The sequence below is a fragment of the Verticillium dahliae genome, genomic scaffold, assembly GCF_000150675.1.
Source record: "Verticillium dahliae VdLs.17 supercont1.11 genomic scaffold, whole genome shotgun sequence".
NCBI classification, from domain to species: domain Eukaryota; kingdom Fungi; phylum Ascomycota; class Sordariomycetes; order Glomerellales; family Plectosphaerellaceae; genus Verticillium; species Verticillium dahliae.
This window is the reverse complement of record NW_009276930.1, coordinates 280,329-303,379: the sequence shown is the minus strand read 5'-3', so window position 1 is coordinate 303,379 and position 23,051 is coordinate 280,329. Positions and strand designations below refer to the sequence as shown.

The 23,051-nt window shown below is 57.8% G+C and overlaps 11 protein-coding genes across 11 annotated transcripts; 6 read left to right on the top strand and 5 right to left on the bottom strand.

Annotated features, from left to right (window-relative positions):
- Positions 1-669: 669 nt before the first annotated feature.
- On the top strand, positions 670-1,294 carry VDAG_05734 (uncharacterized protein). The gene has a single exon (XM_009655131.1). It carries the CDS (start codon positions 905-907, stop codon positions 1,244-1,246), a length of 342 nt encoding a protein of 113 aa, XP_009653426.1. The 5' UTR covers positions 670-904; the 3' UTR covers positions 1,247-1,294.
- A 256-nt stretch (positions 1,295-1,550) lies between these two features.
- Positions 1,551-2,974, bottom strand: VDAG_05733 (uncharacterized protein; the record flags this gene model as incomplete). Its single annotated transcript, XM_009655130.1, has 4 exons — positions 1,551-1,611; positions 1,744-1,887; positions 2,068-2,271; positions 2,745-2,974. The coding sequence occupies 4 exons, from the start codon at positions 2,972-2,974 to the stop codon at positions 1,551-1,553; spliced, it is 639 nt and encodes a 212-aa protein (XP_009653425.1).
- Positions 2,975-3,057: 83 nt separating this feature from the next.
- On the top strand, positions 3,058-6,058 carry VDAG_05732 (guanine nucleotide-binding protein subunit alpha). The gene is made up of 5 exons (XM_009655129.1): positions 3,058-3,238; positions 3,569-3,791; positions 3,850-4,192; positions 4,245-4,801; positions 4,862-6,058. Exons 2-5 carry the CDS (start codon positions 3,674-3,676, stop codon positions 4,903-4,905), a joined length of 1,062 nt encoding a protein of 353 aa, XP_009653424.1. The 5' UTR covers positions 3,058-3,238; positions 3,569-3,673; the 3' UTR covers positions 4,906-6,058.
- Positions 6,057-7,463, bottom strand: VDAG_05731 (uncharacterized protein; the record flags this gene model as incomplete). The annotated part of the gene is made up of 2 exons (XM_009655128.1): positions 6,057-6,424; positions 6,587-7,463. The coding sequence occupies 2 exons, from the start codon at positions 7,461-7,463 to the stop codon at positions 6,057-6,059; spliced, it is 1,245 nt and encodes a 414-aa protein (XP_009653423.1).
- Positions 7,464-8,634: 1,171 nt separating this feature from the next.
- VDAG_05730 (cell division cycle protein) lies at positions 8,635-9,932 on the bottom strand (the record flags this gene model as incomplete). The annotated part of the gene is made up of 2 exons (XM_009655127.1): positions 8,635-9,799; positions 9,895-9,932. 2 exons carry the CDS (start codon positions 9,930-9,932, stop codon positions 8,635-8,637), a joined length of 1,203 nt encoding a protein of 400 aa, XP_009653422.1.
- A 378-nt stretch (positions 9,933-10,310) lies between these two features.
- Positions 10,311-10,904, top strand: VDAG_05729 (pre-mRNA-splicing factor CWC21; the record flags this gene model as incomplete). The annotated part of the gene is made up of 2 exons (XM_009655126.1): positions 10,311-10,540; positions 10,607-10,904. The coding sequence occupies 2 exons, from the start codon at positions 10,311-10,313 to the stop codon at positions 10,902-10,904; spliced, it is 528 nt and encodes a 175-aa protein (XP_009653421.1).
- A 245-nt stretch (positions 10,905-11,149) lies between these two features.
- VDAG_05728 (uncharacterized protein) lies at positions 11,150-11,817 on the bottom strand (the record flags this gene model as incomplete). The annotated part of the gene is made up of 2 exons (XM_009655125.1): positions 11,150-11,670; positions 11,745-11,817. The coding sequence occupies 2 exons, from the start codon at positions 11,815-11,817 to the stop codon at positions 11,150-11,152; spliced, it is 594 nt and encodes a 197-aa protein (XP_009653420.1).
- A 355-nt stretch (positions 11,818-12,172) lies between these two features.
- On the top strand, positions 12,173-14,811 carry VDAG_05727 (calponin; the record flags this gene model as incomplete). The annotated part of the gene is made up of 3 exons (XM_009655124.1): positions 12,173-12,705; positions 12,812-14,122; positions 14,169-14,811. Exons 1-3 carry the CDS (start codon positions 12,539-12,541, stop codon positions 14,809-14,811), a joined length of 2,121 nt encoding a protein of 706 aa, XP_009653419.1. The 5' UTR covers positions 12,173-12,538.
- Positions 14,812-15,737: 926 nt separating this feature from the next.
- VDAG_05726 (uncharacterized protein) lies at positions 15,738-17,055 on the top strand (the record flags this gene model as incomplete). Its single annotated transcript, XM_009655123.1, has 4 exons — positions 15,738-16,165; positions 16,227-16,670; positions 16,880-16,966; positions 17,037-17,055. 4 exons carry the CDS (start codon positions 15,738-15,740, stop codon positions 17,053-17,055), a joined length of 978 nt encoding a protein of 325 aa, XP_009653418.1.
- A 1,861-nt stretch (positions 17,056-18,916) lies between these two features.
- Positions 18,917-19,582, top strand: VDAG_05725 (uncharacterized protein; the record flags this gene model as incomplete). The annotated part of the gene is made up of 1 exon (XM_009655122.1): positions 18,917-19,582. The coding sequence occupies one exon, from the start codon at positions 18,917-18,919 to the stop codon at positions 19,580-19,582; it is 666 nt and encodes a 221-aa protein (XP_009653417.1).
- A 266-nt stretch (positions 19,583-19,848) lies between these two features.
- On the bottom strand, positions 19,849-22,713 carry VDAG_05724 (uncharacterized protein; the record flags this gene model as incomplete). Its single annotated transcript, XM_009655121.1, has 2 exons — positions 19,849-22,530; positions 22,600-22,713. 2 exons carry the CDS (start codon positions 22,711-22,713, stop codon positions 19,849-19,851), a joined length of 2,796 nt encoding a protein of 931 aa, XP_009653416.1.
- Positions 22,714-23,051: the final 338 nt, after the last annotated feature.

The following is a 23,051-nucleotide window of genomic DNA, read 5'->3' as shown; positions in this document are numbered from 1 at the left end:
GAAATTTGGCTTCAGATGGTACACCTGACTCGCTGCTCCTGGATGTGAGGACGTGCGCTGCATCGCTTTGTAGACCGAACCGTTGCCCTCTGCTAGCTGCGTTACATGAACTGCTTGTCCAGCAGAGATGATGCCAGACTATCGAGGTTGAAGAGATTTGTGCCGTTCCGGGGTGCCTAGGTTGTTGCATGTCTCTGACAATGGACGTTGTACTGTAACGACAGGGGCGTCTTTTGAAGATCTGGGGGAGCATGCGCCCGTCATGGCCGCCAAGCCGCTCCCAAACTTGCTCGACGGGCTGTGAAGTGTATCAGGCACTGACAATGCCTATCAATTCTGCCCTCACTCTCAAGAGCAACCATGAGCAACAATGCCTCATGTTTGCGTGGTCTGGAAACCTTACAGGTTCTGTACCACAACCTAGCCTGGCGTTTCAGCATGAACAGTTGAATCCCAGTTGTGGCTCACCTCTTATCCCGGGTGGGGAAAACCACGTTCTGCCGACACCGAACACTTCGTGAAAGAAGCGCAGCCTTGCAATAGGGGTGGCCGGTAGCTCTTCTTGAAAGCCATCGCTGGAAACGACGGGATGATCAGTCCGAGTGCTGCCTGCTGTCGAGCGGCGACAGAAGCTCGGGTTCCCGGCCACATGATCGCCAACACGCATGGTCAGTTGCTGCCTGAGAGTAGAAACCCCAGACGCAAGCAACGCAGCACTATTTCGATCATTCGATTGACGGGCAACCAGAGGTTGGCCACCCTCAGACAGTTACAATTGTACAAGTGTGGCGCCGCCGGCCCGGCTCCATGACCACAAGGCTTGAGACCTGTAGGAACCTCTTCATAGCTCCCGTTGCTCAACGCCGGCTTCTGTAACCGAGTTGCTTGTCGGCTTTGATGCCAAATGTTTGACCAGGCTGATGTCGGTGCATCGTGGGTCTTGGCAGGCCTTAGGCCCCCCTTTGACCATAAGCATCCAGCAGGCTCCGAATGCAGGGAGAGAAGCTGCGTGGTGCCCAATCATCTCGCGGACAGCAAGACAGACATTGAAGGCTGTCTCTCATCTTTGGCCTGGCCCTGGTTCCCAAGACGAAAAGCCCAGCCTATGCACCCTTGGTACGCCGTGCAGACTCGGTCATATATCGATTCCCAGAAAAGCAAGTTCTGGCAGTTGAAGGTGCAGAAGCGTCTTTCCAGACTGTCGGTTGATGCTTTTCCAGAAGAACGATTCTTTGTCGTTCCATAGGCGCGCACTTGTTTTGTCGGCACGCTGTCCGTCTATTCCAAATGGCCCGGCACCTTCGAGCCGTTGAGAGACATCGCCCTACATATTGATGCTTTTCGACGACAGCTGATGCAGACTGGCAACATTACAGTCCAGTGCAGCGGCATGCTGCAGCTGCAAAAAGCAGACAAAGAAAAGTGACGAGGGCAAACGAAACCGTTTATCGAGGCGACGAGTCAAGCAAGCAACCGCGTGTCGACAGCATTCAGCCAGTGGAAGAAAGGTATTGTGATGCCCAACGGGCATCCGCAGCATACCTAGGTATTCAGAACCAGGCCAGGTTCTCGATGCCTTCTTTGGGCGGATACACCGCAGCATGGCGAAAGCTGGCTGTCCGTCATCAGCGATCAGGCCCCCCCTTACAGATTAAATGAGAGGCCGCTGATCAGTAGGAGATGTGTTGCCTGGATGGTTGCGCGAGCGAACGAGGTTAGTAACGGGACACGTCCCCAACTCACCCGCACGTTGATCCAGTATTTTTGTCAATCACGGCCGTGCAGGCTTCAGCTCCAGCGGGTGGCAAGCTGCGAGCTGCGCAAGAGGGGTTGGAAGATGGCGCCGGCGAAGCCGCGCTCGGTAGTGCATGTGAGTGCCTGGATTGACTGGCGTGCTTTAAAAGCAAGCTTGACGAGGTAGGTACACAGCGCCCGTCCGCTGGGGAGATGGTTCTGTTTCTGTTACTACGCTGTTGCTGGTGGTTGCCGAGGCCCCCCACGACACCACCAGATGCCGCCGACGCGCACCGTAGGTAGATTAATATGTCGCCCGGCGCCAGGTCTTACGGAGAGGTACTCGTCAAATGGGCACCTGACGAGCCTGTACACTTGTTCCCAAGATGGGTGACGTCCGTCACTGGTGTCGGCGATGGCTGGAAGAGGTACTTCTGCAGGTCATTGCAGGGGATACCCGCTGGGTGCCTTGGTGCATCCCCTTGCAGGACCTGGGACTTTGTCCTGTACATATGCCGGCAGGTATCTGTCCGCACACTGCACCCAGAGATTCAGTCAGCATCAGCGAAGAGGCGATTGCCGTTTCCGAGTTCGTGGGTTCTCACCTGGAGCATTTTGGGCGAAGACCCATCAGAGTGTAATGGCACTCCGGACTCCATCACAAACCACCGCCCACAGACTACAGACGACGATGGCTGGGGTCCGTGATCTGAATGGCGCGAGGAAATTTTACATTAGTCAGGGCGGCGGGCAGGGACGACCAGGCCAGGGCGGCGAGGCGAGGCGAGGCAAGCAAGAGGTAGCTTGGGTAGTTCCTTCCTCACTTCAAAGACATCGTCGACCTAGCCCGTCTGCGCCCTGTGACTGGACGGCGCAGTGTCCCCACCTGCGACACCAGTGCATTCGGGGTGGGCGCCCCGCCGGGGGAGCGACAGGTCCAGTGTCACTTGTTTGGCATCTTCGCACTGTTACTCCCAGCAACCACTGGGTGCTCCGTGGGCCACCCACACCTGATGCCTTGCTGATGCCTTCCAGCGTGTAGTGGAGTGGTCGGGGCGCCCTTGTCGCTGATGGTCCCTTGAGTCTGTCCCCTACTCCTGCATTCGAACGATGCCCACAGATCCGCTCCCATACTGTGTACCTGCAGCCCCGTACCACCCGAAACCGCACTGGCGTCTGGCTTATTGTCACCCACACACCCCCGGCCACGGCCTTCTCTCGTCTCCCAGGCCCATCCCATCTCATCCCATCCCCGTCCATGTCCCTTCCCCCCCCCTGGCCGCCAGTCCTTGTTCCTCTCCACCCGCATTAAACGCACCTCCCAAGCCAAACCAAACCAAAGCCCCTTCCTCTTTTCCCCCTTCTCCCCCAATCTCGAAGACACCGTCGCAACCATCCATCTCTCACCACGCCGACGATCGGTTTTGTTGCCGTCTCTCGTTCCTTTTTTGCTTCATTCCCATTGCCATCGTCAATTGACTGGTGCACAACGACTGTAGGATTGGTGAGTTCTGCCCTGTGCCGCGCTGTTCCCGCGCAATTCTTGTCGTCGTACCTATTCCGGCGGTTGTCTCCTTGGCCGTCTCCTCGCCTGGCCTCCTGAGCCACCAAACTCGACCTCGACACGCCTCTCGAGAACGACATCTGCCTACCCTCGCGATCGACCGAACTCGCTCGCGACTCTTGCACAATCACGCCACGTCGGATGGAAAATCATACACGAGTCGATGAATAACACGGGCCGAAGCTGCACGACATATCTCGAGGCGCGGCTTGGAATAGCATTCTATTTGGCTCGCGAAGAAGCGTGGGCTAATCAAATATTCTTCATCAGCAGGTCAACATTGGTACCCAAGTCTCGCCAACAAGCAGTCACACTAAACTTCGAACTGTCCCACTATAATACACCACATATTCAGCACCAGGAAACACCGGCACCATGGGTTGCGGAATGAGTACGGAGGAGAAGGAGGGCAAGGCCCGGAACGAGGAGATTGAGAACCAGCTCAAGAGGGATAAGATGATGCAGCGCAACGAGATCAAGATGCTTCTTCTGGGTATGTCCAGCAACGTGATTGCTGTCGTCTCTCGGCATTCAAACTAACACGTCTACAGGTGCTGGTGAATCTGGAAAGTCCACGATCCTCAAGCAGATGAAGCTCATCCACGAGGGAGGCTACTCGCGCGACGAGCGCGAGTCGTTCAAGGAAATCATCTTCAGCAACACCGTCCAGTCGATGCGTGTCATCCTCGAGGCCATGGAGTCTCTCGAGCTTCCGCTTGAGGACCAGCGCATGGAGTACCACGTCCAGACCATCTTCATGCAGCCGGCTCAGATTGAGGGCGATGTCCTGCCTCCCGAGGTCGGCAGCGCCATCGAGGCGCTGTGGAAGGACCGCGGTGTCCAGGAGTGCTTCAAGCGCTCCAGGGAGTACCAGCTTAACGATTCGGCGAGATAGTGAGTTGCCCACGCACGGCTCGAAATTGCATTCGTTGCTAACAAACGTCAGCTACTTCGATAACATTGCCCGAATCGCCGCCCCTGATTACATGCCCAACGACCAAGATGTCCTGCGATCGCGTGTCAAGACGACTGGTATTACGGAGACCACGTTCATCATTGGCGATCTGACCTACAGGATGTTCGATGTCGGTGGCCAGCGATCAGAGCGAAAGAAGTGGATTCACTGCTTCGAGAACGTCACAACAATCCTCTTCCTCGTTGCCATTTCCGAATACGACCAGCTGCTTTTCGAAGATGAGACGGTCAACCGTATGCAGGAGGCGTTGACACTGTTTGACTCGATTTGCAACTCAAGGTGGTTCATCAAGACGTCTATCATCCTCTTCCTGAACAAGATCGATCGTTTCAAGGAGAAGTTGCCCGTCAGCCCCATGAAGAACTACTTCCCTGACTACGAGGGTGGCGATGACTACGCCGCGGCGTGCGACTACATTCTCAACCGTTTCGTCAGCTTGAACCAGCATGAGACCAAGCAGATCTACACGCACTTCACCTGCGCGACGGATACGACGCAAATCCGCTTCGTCATGGCGGCCGTCAATGGTGAGTCCTAGCTAGCTTGGGCTTGATGCAATACTGCAGAAGCTAACTCTGTCCGCGCAGATATCATCATCCAGGAGAACCTCCGTCTTTGCGGCCTGATTTGAGTGCAATGTTTTTTTTTACTTCTCAGCAAATACCCTTTACTTCGTAATGGCATGGCTCCGGCTAGACATTGTCGCGGGAGTTGGCTCATGAATTCAACCCGCTCCCGACGACGCACACGGCAACCCGACGGTTTTCTAGGATTCCCTTTTATTTTTTTCACGTACGCCATGTCGCGTGTTTCCTGTCGCCCACATCAACCTCCTCAGACGCCCACAGCATCGGCCGTTACGCTCCCAACTCATTTCCTCCATTGCATTGCTTTGGTGTGGGCAGTATGTCAGGCTTCTGGGTGTCTTGCATCGAACCTTCTGACAGAAGGCTTCAGAGGCGGTATTCGTGTGGTGGTCTGTATCAAAAAGAACAAGGGGCAACGACCCCAACGAGCGACAAGGCGAGGCGAAGGGGAGGAACAGGGTGGAGAAAACAGGCTGAAATTCTAAGCGATTGATGGATGGATAGCAGATGGTGAACTAGGGAGCGGAGGAATCGATGACCCTGAACGCATGTCCGAGAGGAGTGACGCGGTGGAACGGAGGGTGGTTCAATATTTCTGTTTAATTATGAAAGTCCAATTTCCTAACGTCTACGCCGTGCACATGTGACTTGCCATCTACAGTGCCTGTCAGCGTTCGCATGGAGGTGATGACCCCGCTCGTTTGGCTTGCGATCAGCACTTGCTAGACCAAGAAGATCGGACATGTTCTCACTGCATGCCCGGCTGACTTGATGTAGTCCGAGTCGCGTTGTTAACGACCTCGGGAACATGTTCGACAGGTATTAGACGCGTGCCTCGCAGTATGGCCGCCAGTTCTGGACGAGAATAACCTGGCGGCGTAACGGAACGCTGGTAGAGCAACCATGTGTGGGATTGTACAACTTGATGGTTTAATGATCCACAAACGCTTTTCGCTCCTCGTTCGTACTGGTCCCACGGCCGCTGGGAGACTGACACGCAGAAAAATCACGGCGAGATGCATGAACCCTTCGAGTCGACACGCGGCAGAACACCAGCCCTGGCTGTGGAGGGGGGGGGGCCTGCATTGAACATTTTCCAGATGAAACAAAAACTACCACAAGACGCAACGTCTACCGTCCCCCTCTTCCCCGGCCCGTTTTCCCTTGTTCGTGTCGGCGAGGAGACGCGGGGAGCCTACTCCCCCTCCTCCACCTCCCGCATGCCCTGCCCGTGGTCGCCCTCGGGACCCTGCTCATGCTGCTGCTGCTGCTGCTGCTGCTCGTGCGCCTGCTGCGCCTGCAGGAAGTCGCTGTACTCGGCCGTCGCGAGCGCGAGCTGCCGCGCCGCGGCGTCGATGCGGAACTGGTAGCGCACGTGGGGGTCGTCGGCGCGGGCCTCGAGGACGTGCCGGTCGAGGATGCTGCGGACGTACTGGTCCAGGCCGCCGGGGGCAAAGTTGGGGCCGAGCTGCTGCTGCTGCTGTTGCTGCTGCTGCTGCTGGAGGTGCTGGGGCGGCGGCGGCGGCGGTGCGGGCAGACCTTGAGGCACAGGGCCGGCGAGGCCTGTGAAGACGGGGACGGAGTGCTGGAGCTGGATGGCGGGGATGTGCTGGTGCTGTTGAGGGAGGTTTGTTTCTGTGCCGCGCGCCTGGTCAGCAGCGAAGATGGTTTGAAGGGGGGGAGCATCATGTGAAACGGGCAAAAAGGACAGGAGGAGCAACGTACCGTGGAAGGAACAGCGCGAGCCGCTGGCGTTGAACCAGCAGTTGGCGCAGCTGCCGCACATCTGGCCGCTGACGACGATGCAGCCGTTCCAGGGGCCGTAGCCCTTGTGGCAGCTCTTGCACTGGCTGTGCGCCTCCTGGCCCGAGACGTGGGCGAGCAGGGCCTCGACGTTGCTGCGGCGCTTGAGGTTGAGGCCCTGGTCCTGGCGGCGCTGGACGGCGAGGCGAACGCCCGTGTTGTCGGCGAGACGCTTGGCCAGGGCGCTGTCGATGAGGAGGGCCGGGTAGCCGCTCTCCTTGGAGAGGTCGATGGCGGTCCGTGGTGGGCCGGCGTCCATGGGGGCTTCCATGGCGAAATTTTGCGGGGGCGGCGGCGGGGCCTGGTGGTGTTGTTGCTGATGCTGGGAGTGCGGCGGCGGCGGCTGCTGCTGCTGCTGATGGGCGCCGGGCCCGGGGACGAGGCCTTGGAGGGCGGAGTGTATGGCTTCTGCTTGTTGTTGGGCGGCTTGGCTTGGGCCGTTGGGGAGAAGGCCGTGGGCGGCGGAGGAGAGGTCAAAGTGCGGTTGGTGTTGATGCTGCTGCTGCTGCTGCTGCTGCTGGGAAGGAGCGCCTGGATGGTGGTGATTCGGAGGACCGTGGTGATCCTCGTCTACGACGTCGTCGTGCTCGCCGTCTTCGTCTTGGTCTGGGAGGTGTTCAGTTTTAGCAATGACGGAGTGACGGTCTTCCTCATCATCGTCACGAAGCTGGGCGTCTATTTGGTCGGCCGTGACGGAGGACTGGCGATGGCCTCGTCCGCGACCGCCGGCAATGGGAGGCTTGGTGACCTTGTTCGGGCGACCGCGCGGTCGTCCGATGGCACCGCCTCTACCGGACATGGAAGGGTTCTCTGGGTCGGGCGGGATGCTTTCGCGAGGACGCGGATGGGACGTGATGGTTTGGCGATGCTGAGCAGCTGATGACAGCTGGTGGGTGAACAGGCTTGAATTGAGGGAGAGTGAGCGCCAGTGTGCGAAGGCGTCGGGGATTTCCCACCCACGACGGGCGGCCAAATGCGGTTAGCGTCGTTGGCACGCTTCCTCTGAGGGCAAGTGCAAGTTGGCCACCTCCTCTCCTCGCCCTTTACATAGGTATTCTCAAATTCACCTGAACAACATATCGAAGAAATATGTCATCATTTCGAAAATGGACAGGCAAGCCCTGGCATGATCCAGCCGGGTGTACGCACAAAATGCCTAGAGCTGATCAGATATAGCCAGACCTCGACACCAGGTACTAGCCTACAGTACTAGGAGCTCGACAGCCTCTCACGTGTGTGAAACCATGGTATGACAGTTGTACTCGGCACCAGTCACCGGCCAACAATAAGCTTGCCATGTGCGCGGTGCATTTCAGACTCGGCTCGAAGACTGAACGTGTACTGATGGTGCTGTTGCCCTCCAAGTATTTGTGGCAAATATTTGACTGATTCGGTTGCTCCCATTTGGTGTCGGAATGATCATTTGACAAACACGCTTTATGCAGTCATTGTACTGAGGACAACTGCAACCTGGCTTTCGAGACTGTCGTGACGCTTTTCTCTGCATTACAAAGCAGCAGATTTCTGATCCAGATCACGGGAGTCGACGATGTTTATTTTCCATGAGGAGGCACCCCTGGGTACAAACACATTCAAAAGAAGACTCACCAAGTCTCAGCCAGCTATAGAGGTGATCCAGTCCCTGGCAAACTTTTTAGAGCAACGCTTCAGCCTGAGGAACACTTCCCATCCCTCTGGTCTACAGTTCCGCCGGTTGCCCAGCGCCGCGCGATACTGGATATCATTATCACTAGGCCAGACGGAGTTGTAGACGTGAACAACGTTTTCCCTGTGTCCTATGATAAGACATATGCGTTTCCCGACTTTGGGTCCGAGGCTAGTAAGGTACCTCACATAGCATTAGTAACCTCTTCATTGTACGGATCGTGTACCTCGCGTCTACTCGTGCAAAGCCCATCCCGTGCTTGAGCCTCTCTTTTTGATCATGTGCTTCATTGAACCTGCAGATTCTACCGCTGTGGAGACTCCCACACGTCGCCCCCGCCTTCCGTCGCCGTCATGTCCCTCCACCGCTGCATAAACTCCCGCAGACCCCCCTCGCCGGCCGTGCTCGCGTCGACAACCTCCTTCGGCAGCTTGTGCGCCGAGTACTGCGCCGAGCTAAAGTTGGCCGACGACGGGTTATCCCGCTCCATGAGCCGCAGCTCCGGCACGAGCTCGTCAGCCTCGTCCTCGTCCTCGGTCGTGGCGTCGTCCTCGTCGGCGCCGGCGCCGGCGCCCACGTCCTCGCGAAACTCGTGCGGGCTGACGACGGAGCCGAGAATGGGCCGCGGCACGTCAAACGCCAGCAGTTCGGCCCAGTCGAACAGCAGGCTGTCGGTGCGGGCGGCCCAGGGGTTGACGTCGATGAGGCGCACGCGGCCGAGGCCGTCGCGCGCGTCGCTGTCCTCGGGCACGTAGACGTCAAAGACGAAGCAGCCGTCGGGGAAGGTGAGCTGGAGCTTGTCTTCGAAGAAGCTGCGCACCTTGCTGACGAGGGCGGGCCGCAGCGCCTCGAGAAAGGGGTAGTGGTTCTGGTCGCGCGAGCAGAGGCCGATGAGGATGCGGTGCTTGACGAAGCAGCGGAACTCGAGGGCCGGGTGCGGGCTGAAGAAGGGGCGCAGCACGAGGACGGGCTGGAAGGGGCGCGACTGGGACGAGGTCGAGGGGGATGTGTCGACCGTGTCGTCAAAGGCGTGCTCGAGGTCGTGGCTGACGAAGCTCGAGCTCTTGAGGAGGAGGTAAATGTCATTGGGCGACGTGGACTTGAGGGTGTTTTGGTGTGGTGAGATCCAGGCGGCGTCTTTGGGAGATGACCAGTTCAGCTTGGGCACGACGGCGCCGCCGAGTTCGCGGATCTTGTCCTTGATCTCTTGGTGGATCTCGGGGAAGCGTTCGTTTGGTGGGCGCGTGTCGGCCTCTGGCTCATCGTCGTCGGAATCGGAGTCGGATTCTGGTGCTTGGCGGGTGGAAGCACCGCTAGAAGCCCATTCTTCTTCGTCTGGCCTGTCGTCTTGCTGCGTCTCATCGTCGTCGGCGAGGATGATGCCGTCTTCGCCAATGTACTTAACAAAGTCGGGGGTGAGCTTGATGATCCGTGACTTGAGAGCAGATGTCCGGTATTTGGGGAACCAGCTGTCATAGGAGCAGTTCAGGATGTGATCTCTCGTCAGGGGCGGAAGGCGATTTCTGGAACATCGGATGCTGTCGCATTGGGGTTTGCATGCGACTCTGAGAGCCCCGCGGCGACTGCTTCAAGAGACGGCATGGTGGGGGTTTCTCGAGAAGTCAAATGGCCAACAAACCAGATAGAAAACTGAAGTGCCGCGGATCCTCACTCCTCTCTCCGAAGAACCTTGACTTTTGATCAGGGCAAGTCGTCAGCAAATGATCCTTCACTGACTCACAAGAAAGATGTCGAGGATTCTCAGAGTCACTGGTGCTCCTTCAGATGCCCCGCCACCCGTCACTTTCCTGCCGCCGCCGCCCACGTTCGCCCCCCCGGCGAACACGCTGACCGCCTACCGCATGCATCCATTATCTTATCGCCCTGCATCGTCCGCCCTGAACCACCCATGACGGCCAACCTCTCCGTTCCTCCATTCTGCGGACCACGACCGCTCAAAAGCACAGCCCATCACGCATCATGTCCGACAACGTGGGCCTCTCGACGCCCCGAGGCAGCGGCACCTCCGGCTACGTCCAGCGCAACCTCGCGCACGTGCGCCCGCGCGACAACGCGGCGCCCTACCCCAAGGACCTCGAGTCGCTCCGCCACCGGCAGCGCCAGCCCGACAAGGAGATTCTCGAGCACGACCGCAAGCGCGAGGTCGAGGTCAAAGTGTTTGACCTGCGCGACCAGCTCGAGGAAGAAGAGTATGCCCCCAATAGCCTCATGGCGACTGGTTGTTGAGATGGGCCCGCTGACAGCAGGGACAACAGGGTCGACGAGGAAGAGATTGACAAGCGATGCGACGAGCTGAGGCAGAAGCTGCTCGCCGAGATGGAGAGCAAGAAGCATGGCGGCGGCGGCGGCGGCGGCCCGATCCGCAAGGGGTTCAAGAGCCACCAGGTGCACGAGATGGCGGATGCCAAGATCAAGGAGAGCGAGAGGCTGCGCAACGCGCTCAAGATCAGCAAGGACTACGAGGAGGGGAGCCATTGGAGGCGGCAGGAGGACAGGCTGCGCACTGCGCTGGACCATGACGTCAAGAGGGAGCCCGAGGCCAAGGGGGATTAAGAGCCATGGTGAAAAGAAGCTGGCGGATGGCCGGATTGCATGGCGGGGGCGTTCTGGGCGTTCAAGTCCCCATGTTCATTATGATTACGCTCAAAGGGCCTTTCTGGACAAAAAGGCAGGTATGAAGAGCGGGATATGCTTCTCTAAGATGTTGTCCATGTTGTACGTGTTGTACATGTTATACAATTTTGTGCGGGTTGTACATATGTGTTGTGGTACAATCGTGTAGATGATGTCGGAAGGAATCACCTCTTCCGTGTAGACCCTGGCGTCCACGCCTCTGGCTGCCACCCTTCTCCAGCTCCTCTCGCCTTCTTCCAGGGGTCCTGCTCGGGCTTCTTCTCCTCCGGTGCCGCCGCAGCAGCTTGTGTTGTTGCCGTCGGCGCCCTCGCCGCATCGTCCCTCGCCTCATTGACCGCAACGCGCTCAGGCGCAATCGGCTGCGTCTTGGAGGTGTCGAGCGCCGGCACGGGCTGGCCCATGTCGCGGCCGGGAGCGTCCATGACCCTAGGCTTCGCCTCCCAGCGCGCATCGGCCTGGGCGGCGAGCGTCTTCATCCTCTCCTGGCGAAACTCGTCGTTGGACTGCTCCTCAATGGACGGCGGGTTCTCGCGGGTGTAACGCAGCCACTGGTGCCAGAGGGGCGAGACGTTGACTTCGGAGTAGTGGGTCGAGCGCGGGGGCTTGACGATGCGGCGGAAGCGGCCGGGGCCGTCGCCGCGTTGTTCGCGAAACTCCCAAAAGGTGTTGCCCTTGAGGTCGCGGCCTGGACGGGGTCAGGAGACAAACTTTGGTTGGGGGCGTTTGCAGGTGGGTGTGGGACGCAGCATGGAAACGTACCGATGAGGAATTGCTTGCGCCACGGGAGACGCAGCATCTTCCACCTGTACCATGTCTGGACTAAGGAAGACATGATGGCCCTCTGGTGTGTCAAGGTCAAGGGGAGTTATCGAGCTGAGTCGAGGTTGCGGCAGAGAGCATGTCTTGACAAGTGATGAGGTCAAGCTGGCGACAGAGAGCATTGCACCGCCACCAGCCTTGCGACACCAGCCACCAGCCACCAGCCACCCGCCACCCCGCACACGTCACTGCCCACACTCGAGGTACCTGCCCATGCTGCCTTGTCGAGGTAGTGTCCAGGTACCTGCCTTGTTAGTAGACCTCACAGGAAGCGCGGCCCAGCCGGCTGTGCTCTGGTCATGGTCCAGGTTTCTTCGCTGCGGCCTCATCAATCACCTTCCAGAAACCCTGGGCATAAACATCAAATCTCCCACCCACAACCCCATCCCACGAGGTGCGTTGGTCTCGCCAATGCTTGCCACGACGCCGGCAGTCTCATCGCGCCACACATTCATCACTTGCATCATTCACCCTATCGACACTATCGACACCCAACGAGCCGTCAGCTTGCCGCATCATCAGTGACGGCAATTGCTCTCCCTCACATTCCGATCCTCCCTGAGACCCCCGCCTTCGACGCCCAACATTGTCATTTCTTTGCCTGTCGAAACCCGACGAATCTTCTGCGAGACGTGCCATCTATCGATCAATTCTGCGACCACACACTTTCAACGACACTTCCAACGCAAGCCCAGACAAGAAACGAGAAACAGGGATTCAGAGCAGCCCTCGAAATGGCATCTGTATCGTCCTTGGACAAGGACCTGCGCAAACTGCGCCTCGACAGATACACACCAGCCGCCGCCAATGAAGTCAAGTCATGGATTGAATCTACGCTCGGCGAGAGGCTTTCACCCGGTGATCTCCTCGAGAGCCTCAAGGATGGTGTGGCTCTCTGCAAGTACGAAATGCCCCTCCATGATACTCTGCATCGACAGCTGCCCCTTCATGATACTCTGCATCAAGAGGTAGACCCTCATACTAATAAAATGTTCCGACAAACATAGGCTCGTCAATCTCGCATTGCCCCCGCCAGGCATCAAGTTCAAGCAGTCCGCCATGCCGTTCGTCCAAATGGAGAACATCTCCCACTTTCTGCGCGCCTGCAAGTCCCCGCCACTGAACCTCCAAGAACACGATGTCTTCCTGACCGTCGATCTCTACGAACAAAAGGACCCCGCCCAGGTCCTGCAGTGCATCAGCGCCTTCAGCCGTGCCGCCCACGGCGCCAACCCCGCCAGGTTCCCCTCGGCCGTCGGTGGCCCCAAGCGCAGCAGCGTCCTGAGCCCCCAGAGCACCGGTCCGAACTCGCCGGCGTTGCCGGCCCGCAACAGGGGCCTGTCGACGGCGAGCAACGGCTCGTCCGCCTTTGGCGCCGGCCAGCAGCAGCGGCCCGCCCTGTCGTCGCACAAGACGGGTGATTCGGGTTCTGGCCGCTGGAGCCCCACCAAGAGCAGCCCCACGAAGCCCACGTCTCCCGTTAGCAGCTGGAGCCGCAAGGAGCACGAGGGCGCGACCTCGCCGGCCTGGAACATTGCGCAGTACGGCTACCTCGGCGGCGCCAGCCAGGGCAACCTCGGCATCTCGTTCGGTGGGCGCAGACAGATCACGACCGCTGGCCCCTCCGTGCCCAGCCTTGCCGAGAAGCAGCGTCTGCGACGAGAGCGCGAGGCTGAGGAGGAGCAGCAGCGGCTGCAGACTGAGGAGGAGAACAGGCGGCGCCAGGCCGAGCGCGAGGCCGAGGAGGAGCAAGCGCGCCTCGAAGAGGAGCGTAGGTGGGAGGAACAGACGCAGCTGCAGCGGGAGGCGTCGCGGCGCAAGGCCGAGGAGGAGAAGCGCAAGTGGGAGGAGGAAGAGCGGCAGTGGAAGATGACCGAGGAGAAGCGCCGCAGGGAGGAGGAGGAGGCTGAGGCGCGGCTGGCGGCCGAGAAAAACAGCTCGCGGAGCAACAGCGACGCGCGGCTGCGCGGCCAGTTCCTCAGCCAGTACAACGAGGAGCAGGGACTCAAGCCGCAGAAGACAGGCAACGAGCGCATTGCCGAGCTCGAGCGTGAGCTCGAAAAGGCCCGCGAGCGCGAGAGGCAGTATGAGCAGGAGCGGCAGGGCCGCACCGGGCAGCAGCCGCGCGTCGTCGAGGACCCCAAGTCAAGGGCCCGGTCTAGGAGTCGGCCCGCGGAGGGGAGCCCGCCCATGCGCCAGGACTCATGGTCTCGCGGCGAGCGCGAGGTCCTAAGGACGGCGTGGAACCAGTCGCAAGAACCAGGGCCCAGGCCTGTACCGGCGCGGCCCATGGCAGCCTCGCCTACGCCCTCGGCCAAGTCGCCTCGCCCGCTGCCTGACATTGGCTCAACCCTGAACAACCAGCGAGGCGCCGTCTCCCCTCCGGCACCTACGCGAATCCCACCGCCCCCTGCCCGATCCCGCGGCATTCGCAGCACCCGCCAAGGCTAAGAGTCCGAAGCAGGAACCCGCAGCCATTGCGCCGCCCCTGATTGTCAAGAAGAACCATACGGGCAGCTCACGGCCGCTTCCCGACCCCACGGCATACACTTCATCTTCCTCCTCACCCCAACCTCCGCCGCCACAGCAAAATCGCACGGATAAGTTCCTCAGCAGTAACCCGGCCCCGGAGCAGGCGGCCCCGACACAGACATACTCACGCGAGCTCGGCGCCACGGCCGAGCAGGACGGCGAGGACCGCCGGCGTGCGCAGAGCCAGGCCAAGACCAAGGCTGGCGGCTGGGCGTCCAAGTCACTCCTCGAGCGCGAGATGGAGATGGAGAGGCAGCGGCAGCGCGAGTGGGAGGAGGCACAGCAGGAGACGGCCAAGGCCGTGCGGTCCGGCGACGGCGTCGACGGTATCGGAGGCGGTGTTGGCGGCCGCTGGGACGTCGGCCAGTGGTCCGGCTTCACGGGCGGCGACAGCCAGAACAAGGGCGGTCAGGGCATCGGCGCCGGCCGGAGGCAGATTGTGGGGCCGAGGCCGCTGCCGGGGGGGAGCAGGTGAGGGACCTAAGGGTGTGGGGATGCTTCGTCTGTTTACTCTCGGGGGTTTTTCTGTAGATATGAATAATATTCACAAGTCAGTTTACACATGCTTGGGTACGGCAAAGAAGATTGATGATGATGATCATAGTTTACGCTGCGGACCTATCTAGCAAGCGAATGTCCTGGTCTCCCTAGCTTCTACTTCTGAATATACACTGTAGACCTGCTCGATAGCCGACTTGACGGGAGACCATCTCTGCATTTTGGGAGGTGCAAGAAGGGTCTTCAGGGGAGGACTGTGGAGCCACGGGCGTGGTCGTCTTGAGGGCTGCAAGAACGTGAATATAGTGCCATCGCTGGCTACTTGCGTACCTCAGTCAGGACACAGCCCTGTCAGTGAATGGGTCGTGCCAAGTTTAGGTCCAGTGGCTCTCTGGATGATTCCCCGTGGACTTCTTGTCGACCTGGTGCCGAGGGATCCCTTCTCGTGGGGAGCACCTGTGAAGCCGAAACAGTGGCGAGGGAGGGAGCAATCCCTCCAGCACCATGACTGCCAGGAACATTCATGACCTTATCGTTCATGTTTGAGGCCCCGTTGCTGTTCTCGCGAATACGCTTGGTTTCTTGCAATGGTCATCAGGCTGGCGAATCTTCTGCGACCCCGGGGCATGCAGATCATGGCTGCGAACCGTTTGCCGTGTCTGAAGTCAGCGGGTATCATGCAGCGCCCTCGGCCCTTCGAGAATGATGAGGCAGACTGCAAGGCATCTCGTTGTTTCTCTCTCTTCATCCATCTCGCCCCCGCCATCCTTGGCGTATCGGCGAAGCTCGCGGCGTCTATCGCTCTTCTTCAATCAGCTTTCACCCATCAGTTTTGCCAATTTCACGTCTCGTCTGCATTGCAGTTCTGTTCTTGTACTCTGTATTGATTAGGACAGCACCACAATGCCCGTGGAACTCGTCATCGGCGTCGTCGGGCTCGCGATCCAGGCCATCGACACGTCGCAGAAAGTCAAGTCTGTGATCGAAGACTACCGCTCCGCACCACGAGACATCCAGCGACTCGAAACCAAGCTTGGGTTTGTCGAGAACCGATGCGCTCGCATCAAAGCCATCTTCCGGGATGAGAACGTCGTCCGAGGTCAACGTCTCATCAGCGAGGCCTTGTGCAAGAATCTACTGCGCGACATTGATGGTACCATCAAAGAGCTCGGAGAAATCCTCACTGACTTACAGAAGAGGCTTGCAAAGAAGGGACTGATCGATGGGCCAGGAAGGCATTTCGTCAAGCAGAAGGATTCCATTCAGAAGTTGGTCGCCGAGCTGGATAGTGACCTCGCCATGCTTGACCGAGCATTGACGCCTGATATTTAGTGTGTTACATCAGGAATCCATCCCTCCAGTTTGTGAGCTTTTTTTTGACGGTATTTGCAGCTCAAGTGTCGAGTCTATACACCAAACCATTGTCATATCGCCACAACCTCAGAAGACGAGCGACGTGCTCAACATCAGTGCGCCAGAAATGACGCCAATCCCCAGGAAGCTTGTGCCCTTTACAGGGGCCGAAACTAGCAAGTCTGCCATCATTTTGGAGAAGACTGAAGTGCGGAGCGAGGTTTCACGCTGGCTCTTCTCGCTTGAGGTCTGTCATCAACAGAAGAAGAGAACCACTCAAGTTCGCGACAAGGACGAGTGCCAGCCCGACCGTGTGGATTATGAAACTAGTCTGATCTTCTCCCATTACATCTCATCATACCGTGTTCAGTTTACCTGGCGACCAGGGTTTATCGCCGCGCCATCTTTTGCGCTGAGCATGCCTTATGTTGTCAAGCTTTGCGCATATGGGCGGAGATCTGATGTGATTGCAAGAAAGATTGAGTCAGCACTTTATCGCGATGATGTAGGGGCCCTACAGGAGCTTTTAAGCAAACGCAGTCTTTCGCTGAATGCCCAACTTGTTGGACATGATCCTATAAGTACGAGGCCTTGTACGCTTTTCGAAGTAAATTCCACGCGTATCTTTCGGGATTTGTCTTTGCAATCATACAGGTGCTTAGTTCGCTTCATGAAAGTTAACATGCAAATAGGCTGCAGCCTGGACTGGCTGCACACGTCTTGTCCGATTTCTTTGGGAAACAAAGCCCGCTAGAGCTGAGAGACAAAGCATACAATATGTGAGCTCTAGTACATGCTACCTGCTCATCCAGATTCTGACACTGACAACGCACCGAAGCCTTGAAAAAGCCGTCATACCTCACTCTAGACTGTTTGGAAAAGATTGGTGCAAATTCAAGTGCAGACATCACGCTGCCGAAATCATGGACATGGTACTTCCGTTTTGGAAGCAAAAGTCCATCGAGCCACTTTTCCGGTCTGTTATTGTGCTTTGTCCGAGTCCAGCTTATCTTCAGTATTGCTTTGAAAGATGTCAATGCTACATGTTTGATGAGTACCAACATCTTCGCCGCCTCAGCTGGTATTCGGCGTTCGAATGCGTAATGAACGTCGACGCCCCGGAGGGCAGTCTAAACTTCGAAGCGCAACAATCACTTCTGAAAATGTTAGTAGAAGATGCGGCTGGCACGCAAAAGCCAATGTGCTTAGTTCCATTCCTTTATACCGTTGATTTTGCTTGTGCAGTGGGAGAATACTCTTCAGACATCGAGACAGCACTTGGCAGATGGCTGTACTTGCTTCAAATGGCCGGCGTTAATGTCCATGAATACTTGCAAGGCGAGTCAATAGAAGTCGAAAGCCATCAGGAAGCAACGTAAAACATTGTACACCCAGGGTCACCGTACTCGTTGAGTTATCATATATCGATCACACTGGAAGCCGGATCTTGGGTGCCAACTTGTTCTCGTTTGATGGAGGCCGAAGACAAGCAAACAGCTTTCGAGCTACGACAAATATTTAAAGAGCTTGGCTCTTGTGGTTCCCATCGACAAAAGATTCCTGAAAGGGCCTTGGCCCTACTAATAGAAAGTGCGAAAGGGGGTCATGATTCTCACAGCCGAATCAAAGAAGCGAATGAGTTGATTGCTCGCGAGTACTGGCCTTTGAACGATTGTGGCCCTGAGCAATGTGAACCTCTGCCGTTTAGAGAATCCCCTGGATCTTTGGACTCAGCGGACCATTGGTCGAGTGTCAGCATTGAGCGGCTTTTTCTTTCCTACCTACGCAAGGAGCGATTTGAACGGCGTCAACGGAAGAAATTGGCTAAGAAAAGGGCGAGCCCAAGGTCAAAGAGAAGTGAAGGCACGCAAACGATACCAGGAGCTTGGGTCGAGGGATGACGGTTTTCATGGGCATGCTCGGAAGATTTGAGCCAAGGGCTTAATGAAGGAAGCCTTTGATTGAGATGACTTTTTAACATTCAATACTGACGACTCGCACTCTCCTCTGACTAGTTTGACTTGAAAAATACCCCATGCATCTGCCACAAGGATCAGACTATGGGTCCTGCTCCGAGCAGAGCTCAGCGGCGGTCATGGGACGGCAGACAATTTGTGAAAGTGTGAGCTAGACCTCGTCACTCTAGCTGTTCCACCTGCAAGCGGCACGAAGATGAGCCAACAGCCTGGATAGCTACCTACACAGGCACCTGGATAAGTACTCCATCAGACCAACCAGAGCCGCAGGTGGCATGGCTCACCACCGACCAAAGACATACAGTGCGACCGCAACAAGATGATGCCTTGCGCAATGGCATGTGCGAGATCCCTGAACAGAGGAGGATCGTCGCGCATGAAAGACATTAATCAACGTGACACAGGGGTCTCGGACCACCCACGAGCCTCGAGAGATGAACCTCACGTCACCTCTGCCCCACATTGGACGACGTCTGTTTGGAGACAAAACACCACGGCTCCCGCGGGGGAGTGTGAGCACTGGGCCATACATCACTGACGACCGAATGCCTCCTCATCGGCTCCGCCGTCCTCGATGGGTTGATTGCTGCCTGGACTCACTGACCTTTGTGGCATTCACTACATGAGGCTGACAGCCCGCCACAGCGAAACCTCCAACGACACCCCATCGCCTCACTGGGCAAACCACCCACTTCTGTCTTACAAACCTGTCGAGTCACCACCCGCATATCCGAAGCCAAAAAGAACCTGACAATGGCCCACCGCACCTTCAACGTCCTCGCGCTCATCACCCTCCTTCTCACGGCGTGCAGCCCGGTCCTCTCAGCCGCCCTCCCAGCCTGCAACCCCCCCATCCCAAACACAACCTGCGAAGCCCTCAAAATGTCCTCCGGCGACCCAAAACCCCTCTACCTCTCCACCACCTTCGAGAAAACCATCGACGCCAGCCTCGCAGGCCAACACGCACCGAACCGCACCACGACAACCCCATGCCCCACCCTCCTCTGCGACGCCGCCTCAGCAATCTTCTCGGGCAAGTCAACAGACCCCTCGGCCCCAGAAACAGCAGACTGCGCCCTCCTCGAGACGTGGGCGGCCGGGTCGAGCGGCCACTGGCTGCTCTCCGCGCCAGGGGCGGATGGGGGCTGGACGCCGCTCGTCGCGACGGGGACGTGCGCTGTCGTCGCGCGCGCCGAGGGCGCTTTCGCCATCGGCACCGAGGACGTCGCGGACCTGCTCGGGACGAGTATCCGGGACTACGGCATGGGGGATCGGGTCGAGGTGCTGGGGGTCATGCCTTGTGCTGAGGCTCGTGGGTTTGCTGCTGGCGGGGGAGAAAAGGGACGCACTATCAGGATGGAGTGGTGGGTTGTGCGGCCTGACATGATGGAAAGCTTGGGAGGGGGGAAGTATCGATGAGAGAAAGTCTGAGACAACCCGCGGCGAGATGGTCACAATTCATCCTCTTTAGTCGTGGGCTTTTTTATTACATGCTTCGGTCTGGAAAAAACATGAAAACGCTGTACGAGTCACAGTACAACCACCAGCGAACAAGGTCATATTCATGTCGAACTCATGTAATTATATTATCTGCGGCTGCTTATTACCAAAGCCCTTCCTCATCCGGGTATAGCGTAGGACCTGAAAACTTCATGACGAGAGACAAAGGGAATTACTTTCATTTCTTAGCGGGTGAACAAAGGAGACTCCTGGCCGGCGTGGCCAAGGGGAACAGTCTGAGAGTTGGGGTTCTGGCTGGTCAGGCCGTCACCGGTGAGGCTCTGGCCGCCGATGATGCCCTGGCCCGTGAGGCCCTGTCCGCCGAGTGCCTGGGCAGATATGCCCTGGCCTGCGAGGGCAGACCCGCTGAGGCCTTGACCTCCGTAGCCCTGTCCATCAAGACCCTGGCCCTGAGTGCCGTAGGTTTGACCGCCGAGACCCTGGCCCGTGGCGTAAGCCTGGTTGTTGCTGTATCCCTGGCTGCCGTGGGCCTGTCCGTTGGAGTAGCCCTGACCCGAAGTAGGCTGGGCGCTCGTCTTGGGAGGGCTCATGGGGCCATGGGTCTTGCGCTGAATCTTAGGAGCGACGGGGATGTCGTTCGACTTGCTAGCCTTGCCAATGGAGAACACAGGGCTCTCCCAGCGGTCTCCCTTGCGAGCGAGCTCCTTGTATTCAGTGGCCTTGGTGCTGATGCCTCCAGGAAGGTTGATGTTGGGGAAGATGCTGTCCTCCTTGGTCATGGCAACATTGACCTTCTTGTCCTGAGCAATCTCCTTGGCCTTCTGCTTCTGCTGCAGGACACGCTTCTGGGCGGCCGTGTAGTAGCGGTTGTAAATGTTGGGAGTACGCTCGGGATCGGAGCGAGCCTCGTCAAGGGCACGGTCAGCCTCCTGCTTGATCTGGTACAGCAGCTGGTCGAGCTGATTGGCCTGATCCTTGAGGCTCTTCTCAACAGCCTTCTGCAGGGCGGGCTTGATGACCTTCATCATGATGGGCTTGAAGAGGTTGAAGAGAAGCTTGTGGTTGGACTGCTTCAGCTTGATGCTCATGTTCTTAATGTCGACATCGACCTTCTCGATCTTGAAGAAGTTCTGGCGATCAGACTTGTCGGCGGTGGCGCACTTGGCCTTGAAGGAGAAACCATCGCCGGCAAGAATAAAGTCGGCAACACCGGTATCGGTGATCGAGGGGAATCCCTGCTTGCGGGCGATGTGGTAGCTCACATCACGAAGATCCATCTGAATACCAGAAACCTTGATGTCGAACACTTGCTTGTTCTTGTTGGCAATCTTCTTGCGGCCCCAGCGGAAGTGGTGCTCGGTGTTGATCTCCATGACGTTGGGCATGAAGTTGTCCGACTCGAGAACCAGGTTCTCGATGACAGCATCGAACTGAGGGTCGGAGTACTCGATGCGGGGGACGGGGATGTAGGCCGCATTCTCGAAGATAGCGGGAACGATGACCTCTGTAAGGTCCTTGACAAGGTGAGGCTTGAAGGTGGGCTTGCCATTCTCATCGTTGCCAAGGTCCTGGAATAGCTTCTGAATGGACTGACCGAAAGCTTTGTTCTGAGGGTCGTTGTCAAACTCATTGATGATGAAGCGCATCTCGTCGACAACGCGGTCAGTGTGCGAGCGGTACTTCTCGCGCAGAAGGTAGCGACCCTGGTCATACAGGCGGCGCCACTCCTCGTTGGAGGCGTCTTCGAGGATGTAACCCTGCTTCAGCAGGCAGCGGCGGATGTACTGGTTCATAGACTTGAACCAGCCCTTGAGCTCAGGGTCGCGGTCGGCGTCCTGGTAGATCTGACCAATAGAGTTCCAGAGATCCTCGGTCGAAGTGCTGTTGGCGAAGCGCTCAATCAGAGTCCTGAGGTCGGACTCGGCCTGGGCCAGACCGCCGCGGGCCTCCCTGACAGTACCAGAGCCGCCCTGAGCCATGGCCCTGGAGTGGCTACCGTACTCCTCAGCGAGGTTGAGAAGAGTCTCGATGGCCTGAGAGTAATCCGGGTGCTGCTGGCATTCAAGAACCATCTTCTTGAGGCGCCAGATGGTCTGGTCACGGCGGTTCTCCGGCACTTTCTTGCTGAGGTAGTCACGAGCCTTGCGGCGGTACTCCTCCTTGGACTTCTTGATCTGCTCCTGGGTCTCAGGGTTGACGTTCTTGTCAACCTTGTCTTGGAGGGTCTGCTTCGCGTTGGAAACGCCAGCCTGCGCATTCACACCGGAGTTGGTGCCCTGCTGTTGGTCGCGAGCAGTGGCCTGGGCGAGGTCATTAGGGTCGCTTGATCCAGTGGGGTGAGCGGCCTGGTTGCCGGCAGTGGCGACATCCTTCAGGTCCTTCTTGGCGTCACCCTTGTACAGGCCCTGGGCTTGTTTGCGCATGTTGTCCTTGGAAAAGTCGGGCGCGTCGTGCCAGGTGTTGTCCTCGGCGGGGCGGTCAATGTCGTCGAGCTGCTCCTGCGAGGGTCGAACCTGAGAGGCGGCATTGGTGGCTGCGTCTCCCGCGATGTCACGCAGCAGAACGGAAGCATCCTTCAGGAGCTTGCGGAACTGGCCGTTGGTGATGAGCAGGGTGCCGAGGGTCCTCAGACCCTGCAGGGCCTGGTCGCCATGCTGCTGGGCGGTCTCCTTGTTAACGGGGGCGCCAGGAACATTGACCGACTTGGCATCCCACTGTTCCGTCTGCCAAATGAAGTCCTGGAGAAGGTTTCCTTGGTTCTTTGACAGAAGCAGGTGCTGGGCGTTCTTGACCACGTTGCGCGCGTCGGCTACCAGCGCACGACCCTCGGGCGAGAGCTTCTCCGGCGGGTTCGCGATGCCCTTGGAGTTAAGGAAGCTGTTCAGCGCGACATCAATTTGATCGTTCTGGTTACGCGTTAGCTAGAGGATCGCAGATGCAAAAAAAATTGCTGCGTAGGGGGGGGGGCAGCTTACGGAAGGAACCTTGCCGGCCTGGAATGCGGAGATGATTCCGTAGAGCTGTAGCTTGCGGTTGACATCGGCCTCCTTCTTCTTGATGTCGGTAGGCTTGTTGACGTTGGCAGACATGATGGGCGACGTAATGTGTTCCCTGAGACTGTTGAGAAGGGATGGGTTGAACTTTTGTACTGCGGCGTCCCGAATTGAGCTTGGTAGTCGCTCAAAGGGTGATGCTGTTGTAGGGGGCGGATTGGTGAAATATGATGGTGTTCTTCGTTTGAGGTGGAGTTGGTATCAGGCCAACAATGGAGGTTGTTTTGTTATTAAGAGCGGGTTGGGTTGGGTATCACTGAGGAAAGGGGTATAATGGGAGTGGAAAATCCAAGGCCTGATTATTGTTGATTGGGTATGAGAGAAAAGTAAGAGGAGGAAACAGCAGAGACTTCGCGGAAGTGGCAGGTACGACA